The sequence below is a fragment of the Phyllostomus discolor genome, chromosome 2 (genome assembly GCF_004126475.2).
Source record: "Phyllostomus discolor isolate MPI-MPIP mPhyDis1 chromosome 2, mPhyDis1.pri.v3, whole genome shotgun sequence".
NCBI lineage: Eukaryota > Metazoa > Chordata > Mammalia > Chiroptera > Phyllostomidae > Phyllostomus > Phyllostomus discolor.
Window position 1 is genome coordinate 101,565,357 of NC_040904.2, and position 12,782 is coordinate 101,578,138.

Consider the following 12,782-nt stretch of genomic DNA (forward strand, 5'->3'; position numbering starts at 1 on the left):
AGTAGAGGTCAGGGGTAAAGGGAGAAAATGGTGTAGAATGTCAAGAGGGACTGAGTCCCTGTAGCAGGATGAGACTGGTAGAGTCAAATGGCCACAAAGATGGAAGAGTGGAGTCAAAGAAGCTAATGATAAGAATCTAAAAAACACATTCATGTGATTAGAAAGAGATCATTAATGTTATTAGAACAATTTTAGTAAAATGAGTGGGGGAAGAAACATTGTAGTAAACTGGGTGGTGAGGTCAAGGTAGCAGATGCATACCACTTATTCAGTCATTTGGGCTATGAAAGGAAGCAGATTAGTGTCTTATTTATAGGAGCTGTTAAGAACAAGTAAATGTTTTGTCCAAGATAGTGGACTCTCAATGCCACTGTGGTGTGATGAAATAGGAATTCTCATCAAATATTGATAGAAGTGTAAATGGATTCAGCCTTTCTAGAAAGCAGTTTGTTATATATAGTAAGAATCTTAAAAGGGTTCATATCTTTTAATCATCATATCCTTTAGCCCTCAACCACCAGGATTCTATATAAGAAAATAATCAGAAATACCATCAGAGATTTATGTAGAAAAATGTTGGCTGAAACATTATTTGTAATAGTGAAAATGGGAGACAGATCCAGCTATAGGGAATAATTGAATTCAGGTTATATCTGTGTTGGATGTTATATAGCTACAAAAGTATTTTTAATTAATATCTAGGAAAAGTGTGACATCAGGTATGGTATTATGTGATTATAAAAAAAATGTATATGTTGTGTGTAAGCATAGGAAAAAGTCTGGGAAGAAATACACTAAGTTGTTACTCCTGGAGAGTATGCTTATGGATACTTTTATTTATTTATTTATTTATTTATTTTAGCTTCCAAATTTTTTGTAGTGTAAATGTTAACTTTTATAATTTCAAGGTTTGTTCTTTTTGTGTGTTTTGTTTGTTTGTTTTTGTTTTTTAAGAATGAGAAAACATTTGGCATGGAAAGGAAGGATCTAGAGGTTGTGAGAAAAGTTCAGTACAACATTCCTTAGCAAGAGGAATTACAGGTGAAAGAGCTCAGTAGCGCAGAGTGAAGGACCAGTGTTCTGAGCCTGCAGGGAGGGATGAGAAAACAGGTGGAGCAATATGGAATCTGTTTCTGTCCCAAAGCCAATTTAGGTCAGTTAGCTAAGGCCAAGAGAGTTTCAAAAGCCCCTGTTGGGAATGGGCTGGAATGTTGACGAGGGAAAAATGATCACCAAGGAGCGGCCCCATCTCACTGAAGTGTGGCCACCACACTTCATGTATCTGGTGATACGTAAAATTGCAAGACTTTTTCCCATAGAGTTTCCCCCACAACTTAAAAACTGGACAGATGCCAGAGATTTATTTATAAATCTGTTTTTTCAACTCTAGAAGATTTTTCCCGTAGAACCAATGTTATAAATGATGATTAGGGTTCTAGCCAGCCCACAAAAACTCTTATCAGTCTGTCTTGCCAATTTTGTCTTTTTTCCTTTCCTTTTTTTGTTTCTTGCCAATTTTCCTCCCAATTAGTTTTCACGTACATTAGGTTCTCTCCATTAGGACTTACAGTTATCCATTTTCTTCCTTTTTTTTAACATTGACAGTAATATGTCTTTATTAAGAATTAAGCAAGTTTATGAAATTGCTATTTGTAATCTTTAAAACAATGCACTAAAGTCTTAATTTTGTTGTATTGCACTAAAGGAACAGCAGGATGGTTATACAGTGTTCTCTTTCATTCAGTTTTGTGAATCTAAAGTACTTGCAAATTCTTAAAACTACCTTTACCACCAGATTAGAACAGTAAGTATAATAACCAATTTCTTCATAAGTAATTCAGCACATGTTTTTATATCATATTCACTTACAGTTAAGAAATAAAGCAGCCCTGGCTGGTGTGGCTCAGTGAATTGAGCCATGGCCTGCGGATGGAAAGGTCGCCAGTTCAACTCCCAGTCAGGGCACAGGTCCCCACTTGCGGGTGTGAGACAGGCAACCGATTGATATAGCTCTCGCACATTGTGTTTGTCTCCCTCTCTTTCTCCACCCTTGTTCCTCTCTCTAAAAATAAATGAAATCTTTTTTTAATGTCACTATAAAGATCTATTTTTTAAAAAAATTAAAGCAAGTATATTACTCTGATGGAAGTATAGAAATCTCATTCATGCAGTATACAAGGGTAATATTGAAGCCAAAGGGAAAAAAATCCTATTATTCTTACTTTTTTTAATGTATCCTTATATAATCGTCTGCATGATAAATGAGAAAACCCATGAAGTTTCCCACAGATCAGACATGTATTTTCAGTTCCTCAGAAGGACCTGATATCTACAGCTAATTCATACCCAATTATTAAATGTCATTTCAATAAAACCGAAATGAACCCTACAAGTTCCTATAAACAAAAGCTTCCAATGGACTAAGGACAAACAATAATTAATGCAGTCATTCAAGGGCTTATGGCTGTTCCTTAAGCAATGCAAGTTAAAACCTGTCAACACCAAAAGTAATCATTTTATATCTATTTATATGTAATTACATTTAAATTCTTTAACAGCATAACATGAAAACAGTCTTTCTACGAGCAAAAAATGTGGAAACATTTTAAAAAATGGGTCATTTTTTTAATGCAACTGATAAGATTTTATAGGCTACTCTTGGAAACTGGATCTTGCTAGAGAGAATCCCTTCATTTAGTGGCTTTTCTGCATGTACTTGACTGGACCAGCTCTTCTGTGTGTTGTTCTAAGAGCTCACCAAAGCAGAGGTCATGCTATATATAGGTAATAAAAAAACAGGCTGAAAGATAAAAAGCTAATTCGCACCATCCTTTCTAACGATATGCTAGAATATCTGCATTCATGATAGTCATAGGGTCATGTCCTGGTCCACTCATCATTGGTCTACTGGTATACCTCCAAATATGAAATGCCATGTTGAGGGACATACTGAGACCCAGTGTAAGCCACTGCTGCACGAAGAAATATAATACAGAAGAAAGCATGGATGAGGTGTTCTGGAAGTACAAGAGGATTCAGGGTGTTACACTGGTCTATAGGATTACTGTAATCAGCCTTCAGCTCATCAAATGGTGCCAGACAATGAAGAAGATGATTTTGGCAGTGAACAGCAGCACCAGCATATAGCAGAAGGCCATGAACACGAACACCATGGCTGGGAGCCATGGAGCTGCCAGGAGCAGGGAGCAGGGCAGGGCCCTCTGGGGAAACCCAGCTATCCATTTCTTTTACACACCTCACTTGAGTACAGTGTAGTGACACCATCTAAAGTGAGATTCCATATTCGTGTCTTCCCACTCCTGTTGCCTTTACTTTTTCTCCCCCCACCCCAGGCCTGGCTTGCAATCTGCACTCAGATTTATCTTCCAGAAATACCATTGCTTATGTTTGTTTTCCTGCTCAAAACGTCTTTGCCTGTTTCCCAAATCATTTGGGGGGAAGAGCAGGCAAAAGGCCTCTCACTGTGGGGGAGTGTGGATAGCCACAATACCAGACACAGAGGGAGCTGGACCAGTGTCATCACTTATATTCGGAGCCCTCAAATGCTAGCTTGGACCTCAGTAACAAGGCAGAGTTAGGCTTGTGAGTGATGGCAGGCTGGCAGGCAGATCCAGAAGTCTAAGCCACATACAGGAGCAGAGCAAATCAGATTTGAAGCCACATAGATTGGTTCCTTGTCGGAACAGTAGTAGCAAGCCATTCGGGTCTGATTCACTGACAAAGCTCAAAGCAAGTTAATATTTCAGTTTTACTCATTTGTTTTGTTGTGGTCAGTCCTTAGTGCAGTTCAGCTTTGCTTCTAATGTGGAAACTAAATCAATGGTTCTCGAATCTAAATGAGCTCTGGGTAGAAGTAAGAGCTCCAACTTATTTAAATGACAGACCTACCCTAATTTAATCATTCTTTCTACTAGGTCAATTAGAGTAGCTATAAACATTTGACATACAATTCATCATAGTTATAAAATACAGTATTGATGAGATAGTTATGTGTATGAACTATGCTATACTCAGATATGCATACAGGTAGCTTTATCCTCCTGAGACTTAAAATTGACTGGTTCATGAAACAAACTTTCAAAGCACCTTCCTCAGACTCGCCCTTTCCTATTACAGCAAACATTTTAAGACTGGAAATATCCTATTTCAATTCTAAAAGGATTAAACAGGCATTTGTGGACTAGCATGAGTACTGTGTAAGCATTTAGATTAGGAAATCTTTCCGTGGGGCATGAAAAAGGAACATCATTGCCCCAGAAATAAGCCTCTCCCAGTGGAGGTCATGGTAGCAGCTACTGGCCTTCTGGAAAACTAGGAAAAGAGAGTGAGGGGGTTGGGCAAACAGTCTCACACCACTGAGGCAGGATCAGAACTGTGGACTCTGGTCACTCACTGTGAGGTAACTAGACAGTGGCTGCGTTCCCCCACAAGGGGCAGCCAGCGGCTGTGGAGGAGGGATGTGAACTGAAGCCTTTTCCACAGGGGGGTGAAGAGGCAAGGCAGCTAGACCAGTGCACACTGTGTTGTCAAGGACTGACTGGTGTATTTGATCGAGACTGAAAGCTGGGCATACTCCACAGGGATTCCAAACTTTCAGTGCAATGAATTAAAAATAACTGATACACAGAAGTTAGAAGTACAGCTGAGCTTCTTGTCAGTAAATTAACTGTTGAAGAGGAATTTATTTTGGGCCTAACTGGAGATGTTGTATTAAGCTCTTCAGCTGCACTCTGGACATTCATGAAGCTTATGTTTGCCGGGAACTCTAGCTGGTTATGTTGAAGAGCAGTGATCCTCAAACATAGCCACACCTTAGAATCACTTAGAGAATCCTTCAAAGAATATTAAGGTCTGGGTCCTAGTCCCAGAAATTAGGATTTCATTGGTCTGGCATGGCCCTGTGCATCTCTTTCTTTTTTTTTCCTTTGGTTAAGGTGTTCTGGTGATTCCCATTGGCAGAGTTTGAAATCCAGTTTTCTAGAGCAGTGTTTCTCAAACATTAGTCTGTATAAGCATCACTTGGAGGGCTTGTAAGAACATTTTTCTAGACCCCACCTCAGAAGGTTCCGAAGGTTTGGTGTGGGAGTCTGAGAATTTGTATTTCTGTGACGCTCCCAGCTGTGGCTAACTAGCACTGTCCTAGACTTTAGAGAATATGGTATTGGTTTCCATGTGTCTGGCACACAGTAAGTACTCAGCAACTGTTGAATAAATATGGGTGACTTTTTGATTCTCAAAATTTAATGTTTATTTGGATATCTCATTAAAAATTTTGTAGGTCTGGAGTGGGAGCTGAAAGTTTGCATTTCTAAAAAGCTCCCAGATAATATCAACCATGCTGGAGAATAGTAAGGTGTGACAAAGTATAAACTACTATGTATAATTTTCTCATTTCTATGAGGGTACACTTGTCAGACGATCTTCACATGCACATCTTTGGTCTACCCTGGATTGGGCAATTCCGCTACTCTACCCCACTCCTTTTTCTTTCCCATTCCAAAAGCATACTGGAGTGTAAGTGAGTGACATTTTTATAGCAATAACATCAAATCTTTCTAATTTTTAATAGTAACTATAAAGTAAATATAAAATACTTATAAAATATGTATAAAGTAAAAACAAAAAGATAATAATACCCAAGTACCCATGTTTTTCAAATATTTGTATTTTGGAATGATTTTAATTTACAGAAAAGTTGCAAAAATAGTGCCGAGTTCTGTGCAGCCCTCACCCAGTTTCCCCTGATGTTAAGATCTTACGTAACCACAGCACATTTGTCAGACCAAGAAATTAACATTAGCACATTACTATTAGCTGAAGGGCAGACTATTTGGTTCTCACCAGTTACTCTGTTGTCCATTTTCTTTTCCAGGGTTCGATCCACGGCACCACATTGCACTTAGTTGTCATGTCTCCTTAGTCTCTTCTGGTCTGTGACAGTTTGACATGCTTTGATTTTTATTATCTTGATAGTTTTGAAGAATACTGGTCAAATATTTGGTAGAATGTCTCTCAATTTGGGTTTGTTTGATGCTTTCTCATGATGAGACTAGTATTATGGGTTTGAGGAACATGTTTTATGACTGGTGACTTTGTCCACTTTGTTTCTTTCCTGTGAAGTCACTATTTTTTTCCTTTTCATATTCTGTTCTTGGGAAGTAAATCACTAAGTCTGATCCATACTCAAGGGGGAAGGATCCAGGAGGGAAGATTATCTACATATATTAGCGATTTCTCTTTAAGGAAGATTTCTCCCTTCTCCTTCATTTATTCAGTCATCTAGTTATTATTTATATCAGTATGGGCTCATATATATTATGCCTTCAGTTATATAATCTATTACTGTATTATTTATTATGTTCCTCAAATTATTTCATTGTGGGCTCTATCAGATCAGCTCCTTTGTCCCTTTACACGCCCCATCCTTTTGTTTTTTTTAACACTTTTGTTCTTTCTGGTGCTACAGGATGTTCCATATTCATCTTATATTTTCTCTGCTGCATCTTAGAATCAGCTATTTTTCTCTAAGGAGCTCCACTTCCTTTTTTTGGATAATGGTATTTAGAAACAAAGATCTGGGCATTGAGTGTGTATATTGCTACTGATGTGTCACTGATTCCAGGCCCACCCAGTGGGTAGAACTGGGAAATATGTATATGTATACTAAGCCATGTGTATACAAATAATTATGTCTGTATGTGTCCATCATATCTTTGTATGTTTACAAATGCATAAATAACATATAAGTATGTAAAACTAAAATAGTTGATAGTGTTCTAACTCTGATCCAGCACCACAGAGTTTATTCTAGTTTTCCACCCCTGCTTTTGGAACTCCTTTCTCTGACAGTGAGAAAACTGGATCTCATTATCTACCATGTGGTTTTGTTTTTGTTTATCATCACTCAAAGACATGCTTATTGATTTTAGAGAGAGGGAGAGGGAGAGAAACATTGATCAGTTGCCTCTTGAACATGTCTCAGCTGGTAACCAAACCCACAACCCAGTATGTGCCCTGGCTGGAAACCGAATTCACTGCCTTTTGGTTTGCAGGACGATGCACCCAACCAAGCCTCTCCAGCCAGGGCAACCATTTGTTTATTTACTTGGTCAGCCCTATTATACTTGTAAAGGAGTTTTAGAATTGTTAACCCATGCTCATGTTAAAAAAAAAAACAAATTTGTCAATTACAGTATTTATGTATGGTTCTTTTTGTTTTTAGTCTTACAGTTTCTAATCAAAACAATGTTTTCCAGAGTTACTTAGGTCAGCTTCTTTTTTCCCCCACCTTGAAGGTTATGAGGTTAGATTGTGTCGTACATTTCTAATACAGTTAGATACATTTGTCACATTCTGCATTCTATCCTGGGATTTCTCCAACATCCTGCTTGATATTTTTATTTATTTGTTTATTCTTTTTAGAGAGAGAGAGAGAAACATCAGTGTGTGGTTGCCTCTCACATGCCCCCTACTGGGGATCTGGCCTGCAAGCCAGGCATGTGCCCTGACTGGGAATCAAACCTGGTGACCCTTCGGTTCGCAGGCTGGCACTCAATCCATTGAGCTGCACCAGCCAGGGCCGTGGTTGATATGTTTAAATTTGCATATATTAAAACTCTGTGATGTACAGTTTTATGAGCTTTGACAAATGTCATTTTTCTAAGTAAATCATTGGCAAACTTCATAGCTAGCAACCTACTTGAAACACACCTGACAACTGATCTTGACAAAGATTAGGAAACACTTAGAAAATTTTTTAAAAGCCTCTTTGTTGTCTAGCATTTGTTGAACCTTCATTTATCATCACTGATTCCCAGAGATTGATCATGTCCCAAATCACATCACTGATGCTTATCTCCAGGAAGGTCTTGAAAGATTCTGAGAAAAAAGGCATCCCCACCTCTCTGCACTGTCTATCATGAATTTGGAAGTGCTTTTTAGGGAAGGGAAGGGAAGGGAAGGGACAAAAGGGTGGAAGCCAGTGCTCGCACCAGCCTCATCCCAGCTGACCTAGCTACAGCTGAGGCTTCATCTTGACTTCCTGCTGGGGCCCTAGGGATGCAGAGCTGTCAACCAGGGACAGCCTGCAGGTTCAACCAGAGGGCTAAAGAGCTGTTTTCCTTTTCATTTGTATGTTTGTTTTCCATTGTGGTCCACTAGAAAATGGAACATTTTTGGCTTGGATGTCTGGGGCAAAATGTACTAAAACTTTTATGCTCTTTTTGTAATAGCAAAATAAAAACTGAGCCCACATCAAGTACTTCATTTTTTTAGGTATGTCAGTTCTTTAAAATTATTTTTTACGTTAGTCTGTTATTTCTAATATGTATAATGAGATCATATTTATGTTTTAATCAGCGTTTATACCTTAAGGAGTTAAAAATTATTGGCATCCAGTATGAAGTTGCAGTAAGAAAAAGTTGGGAGATATTTTCTGATCTACATAAACCCCCCATACCTTCAAGTCCCTACCCCCACCTCCACCTCAGGTACCTCTATAATCTCAAATCCTACTTTTTTCACATTATTCACTGTGTCTCAGAACCTGTCTGGGGCCCTTGCACTTACTATTGGTTCTGTTTGGACTACCTAACTATATATTTTCTCTGGAGCACATACTATCTAACTGTGTATTTTTTTCTCAGTAGAATGTAAGTTCTGCTGGCATAGATTTTTATCTGTTTTTGTATATTGTCTGGAACAATGCTCAGTTATCATTTGTTAAGAATCTGCAAACATGCATTTTATTTGTGTGATTGATATAGTAAGTACGTATACATGTTAGCATTTTTGCTTTATTATTACCTAAATTTCTATCCTTCTTCACTGTCTGTTCTGTTCCATTCTCCTAAATTGCCTCTGCTCTAATTAAGAGGGATGGGGAAGTGCAGCCACCAAAGGAAATAATTGTTGATTCTGTTTCTGTTTCCTATTTAGAGAGCAGAGTCCTTCTAGCTCACTGCCAGTTGCCTCGTTCCTTTCTGTCTCACTGCCTGCCAGAAGGGAATGGGACAGGATGGTGTGAGATGGGGCCTCCTGGTCTCATGAAACCATTGCTTCTCTGGGGAAGATGAAAAAGTCCTAGAGGTAGATAGTGATGACAGTGAGTTTTGCTGATGGTGGTGCAGTGTGAATGTGCTTAATATCACAGAACTGTACATTTAAAAATGGTTAAAACGGGCCCTGGCCAGTGGGGCTTGGTGGATTGAGTGCTGGCCTGAGAATCAAAAGGTTGCTGGTTTGATTCCCAGTCAGGGCACATGCCTGGGTTGCGGGGCAGGTCCCCGGTTGGGGTGTGTGAGAGGCAGCCAATCTATCAATGTGACTCTCACACAATGTTTCTCTCCCTATATTTCTCCCTCCCTTCCCCTCTCTAAAATAAATTAAATCTTTTTTAAAAAATGGTTGAAATGGTAAATTTTGTGTTATGTATATTTTACCACAGTTTGTTTTAAAAACACAGTGGTTCTCAAAGTGTAGTTTCAAACCAGAAGTAGTAGTTTCACCTAGAAACTTATTGGAAATGCAAATTCCCAACCTCTACCTCAGAACTATTGATTCTGAAACTGGAGGTAGTATGTCCAGTGTTTTAACAAGCCAATCAAGTGGTTCCTGTGCACACTGAAGTTTGAGACCACACAACTAAATAATTTTGTTTTAATCCTGAGAGCCATAAAAAAACTTTTGAAAAGCTTCATAGAATTTTCTCATGCCCTGGTAACTGCATAATTATCTTGGTCAGAAAAAGTGTTCTGGAAATGTTTTGAAGATTAATGTTTTAAGTAGTGTTTCAAAAAACAAAAACAAAAACAATGTTTAGAGTGCCTGCTGTGTTTCAAGCATCTTGCCAAGTGCTGTGACGTTTGTTTTTCCATTTAATCTTCACATCAGTCCTGGTGAAGTAAATGCTACATGAACCACATTTGAAATGAGGAAACAAGCCCAGCTCAACTGTAGTTTTTAGTTGCTTCCACTAAGTGGCACTGATGGTGTGGTTACTGAAACCCAGACAGAGGTTTCTGGGATTATAAACCTAGAAAACTGGAATAAATGAGGCCTCTTAAGAAAGAAATAAAAATTAAAAAAAAAAAAAGAAATCAGACTGCAGGTAACCACAAATCTTGACACAAATAGAGGTTCTGACTTGTGCTATGTTAGGATGAGGACTTCTGAAACTCCACTCTAGTATAAGAGTAGTGAGAATACTGCCAAAAATACTTAAACTCAATTTTTGCAGACCTCTAGAAAATAACCAGAGGCTTATGACAACCTGACTAGCATTTTTCCAAGAAAAAAGCACTTAATTGTGGTAAGAACAGCAAGCCTTGTGTAGTTTTAACTGATTCCTATTCCCTCTCAACTTCACAGTAGCTTTGAAAACAAATGGTCCTGCAATCACAGGAGCCATGGAAACCAGCAGCCTAGAAGGCACTGAAGAAGGCAGCATGGACTTGCAGTAGCCCTAAACCCCCAGCCCTGGAGAACTGTCACTATTTGACCTGTCTGGCAGTTCCCTGGAAACCTCTGTACTCACAGGCCTTTCTTCTTTTCTTCCTCCCCTCCTCTTCGTTCCCCTCCCCTCTTCTTTTTTTCTTCTCTTTTCTTTTCTTTCCTTTTATTTTTACCTGACTCAGAGCTAATTCAGTGCCAATAGTTCCCCTGTCCCAGAAACCCCACCCTGGAGCATGGCCCAGCACAAACACAGTCCTTCAGCAAAGGCTGGCAAACCTATTGGTGGAATGCAATTAAAGAAATCTCTGTCCAGTTATTGGCTGACCACCAAGTCAACATAGAACATTAGACTTATGTGGCAAAATACAACAACACAAGGGAATGTAGATCAGTGAAATAGAATGGAGTCAAAAATAAACCCTCACATATTTGGTCAATTGATTTTCTGTATTGTGCCCAAAAAAATCCAAGAGGGGAAAGAATAGTCTTTTCAACAAATGATGTTGGGAGAACTGGATATCAGCATGCAAAAGACTGCAGTTGGATCCTTTCCACATACAATGTTCCGATATTAATTGAAAGTGGATCACAGTCCTAAAAGTTAAACTATAAATTCTTAGCAGATAACATAGGAGTAAAGCTTTGTGACCTTGTGACAAAGCTCAAGCAACAAAAGATAAAATGGGTAAATTGGACTTCATCGAAATTAAAAATTTCTTATTTAAAAGACCTCATCAACATAGTGAAAAGACAACCCATGAAATGGGAGGAAATATATGCAGTTATATATAAGATAAACAACTTGTATCTAGAATATATGAAGAACTCATACAACTCAGTAATAAAAAGACAACCAGTTGGGAAATTAGCAAAGGAGCTGAAAGAACATTTTCCAGAGAAGATATACAAATAGCTAATATGCCAATGAAAGATCCTCATCGTTGTTATTCAGTAAAGAACTACAAATCAAGGCCACAAAGAGATACCACTTCACACCTGCTAGAATTATTTTAATTTAAACAATAAATAAAAGCAAGTGTGGGCCATGGGCCAGGATGCAAGAAATTGTAACCCACATACATTGCTGATGGAAATGTAAAATGCTGCAGCCACTTAGAAAATGGTCTTGCATCTCTTCAAATGATCAATTGTAGAGTTACCACATGACCCAGCACTTTTCCCTTATGGTATGTGCCCTAAAGTAATGAAAATAAATGTCCCCTCCAACACTTGTACACAAATGTCCATATCAGCATTCTTCATAGTAGCCAAAAAGTGGAAACCACCTAAATGTCCATTGACTAATATTTAAAGAAATTCTGGGATATCTTTGCAATGGAATAAAGTCCATCAATAAAAAAATTAAGTAATGCTAAAATGCTACAACATGGGTAAACCTTGATAACATGCTAGGTGGGCCCTGGCTGAGTAGCTCAGTTGGTTGGAGCATACAATATGCCAAGGTTACAGGTTCGATCTCTGGTCAGAGCACATAAAGAATCAACCAATGAAAGCATAAATGGGTGGAACAACACATTGGTATCTCTTCTGTCTCTCCCTCTCCTCTCAAATGAAAAACAAAAAAACTATTTCTTCATAAGAACAGACACATAGATCAATGGAACAGAATGGAGAGCCCAGAAACAAACCCAATTCTCTATGGTCAATTAATATTCAACAAAGGGGGCAGAAACACAAAATGGAGTAAAAATAACCTCTTCAATAAATGGTGTCGGGAGAGCTGGACAGCTACATGCAAAAAAATGAAACTCGAGGAACAACTTAAACCATACACACAAAAAATAAGATGGATAAAAAACTTAAATATTAGTCATAACACCATAAAAGTCCTAGAGAAGAACATAGGCAGGAAAATGTCAGATATTCCACACAGCAATATTTTCACTGATATGTTCCCTAGAGCAAGGGACATAAAGGAAAGAAAAATGGGATCTCATCAAAATAAGAAGCTTCTGCACAGCTAAAGAAAACAGCATTAAAATGAAAAGAGAACCAACTGTATGGGAAAATGTATTTGTCAGTGATACCTCAGACAAGGGTTTGATCTTCAAAATAGATAAAGAACTTACATGATTCCACACCAGGAAGACCAAAAATCCAATTAAAAAATGGACAAAGGACTTGAACAGACACTTCTCCAAGAACATACAGAGGGCTCAGAGACACATGAAAGGATGCCCGGTGTCACTAGCCATCAGAGAGATGCAAATTAAAACCACTGTGAGGTACCACTTCACAATGATGAGAATGGCCATCATAAAGCAACAAACCACACATGTTGGAGAGGA

At 38.4% G+C, this 12,782-nt stretch overlaps 1 protein-coding gene across 3 annotated transcripts in view; it reads left to right on the forward strand.

The window, feature by feature from the left end:
• Positions 1–12,782, forward strand: part of FAM162A (family with sequence similarity 162 member A) — a 32,809-nt gene that overhangs the window by 5,944 nt on the left and 14,083 nt on the right. Inside the window, exon 2 of one of the 3 annotated variants that reach the window (XM_036018180.1) lies at positions 9,999–10,129. The exons of the other annotated variants lie outside the window; for them this stretch is intronic. Within the exon in view, the coding sequence (XP_035874073.1) occupies positions 10,072–10,129 (58 nt within the window). The 5' untranslated portion in view covers positions 9,999–10,071. The remainder of the gene's footprint in view (positions 1–9,998; positions 10,130–12,782) is intronic. 3 annotated transcript variants of the gene reach the window in all.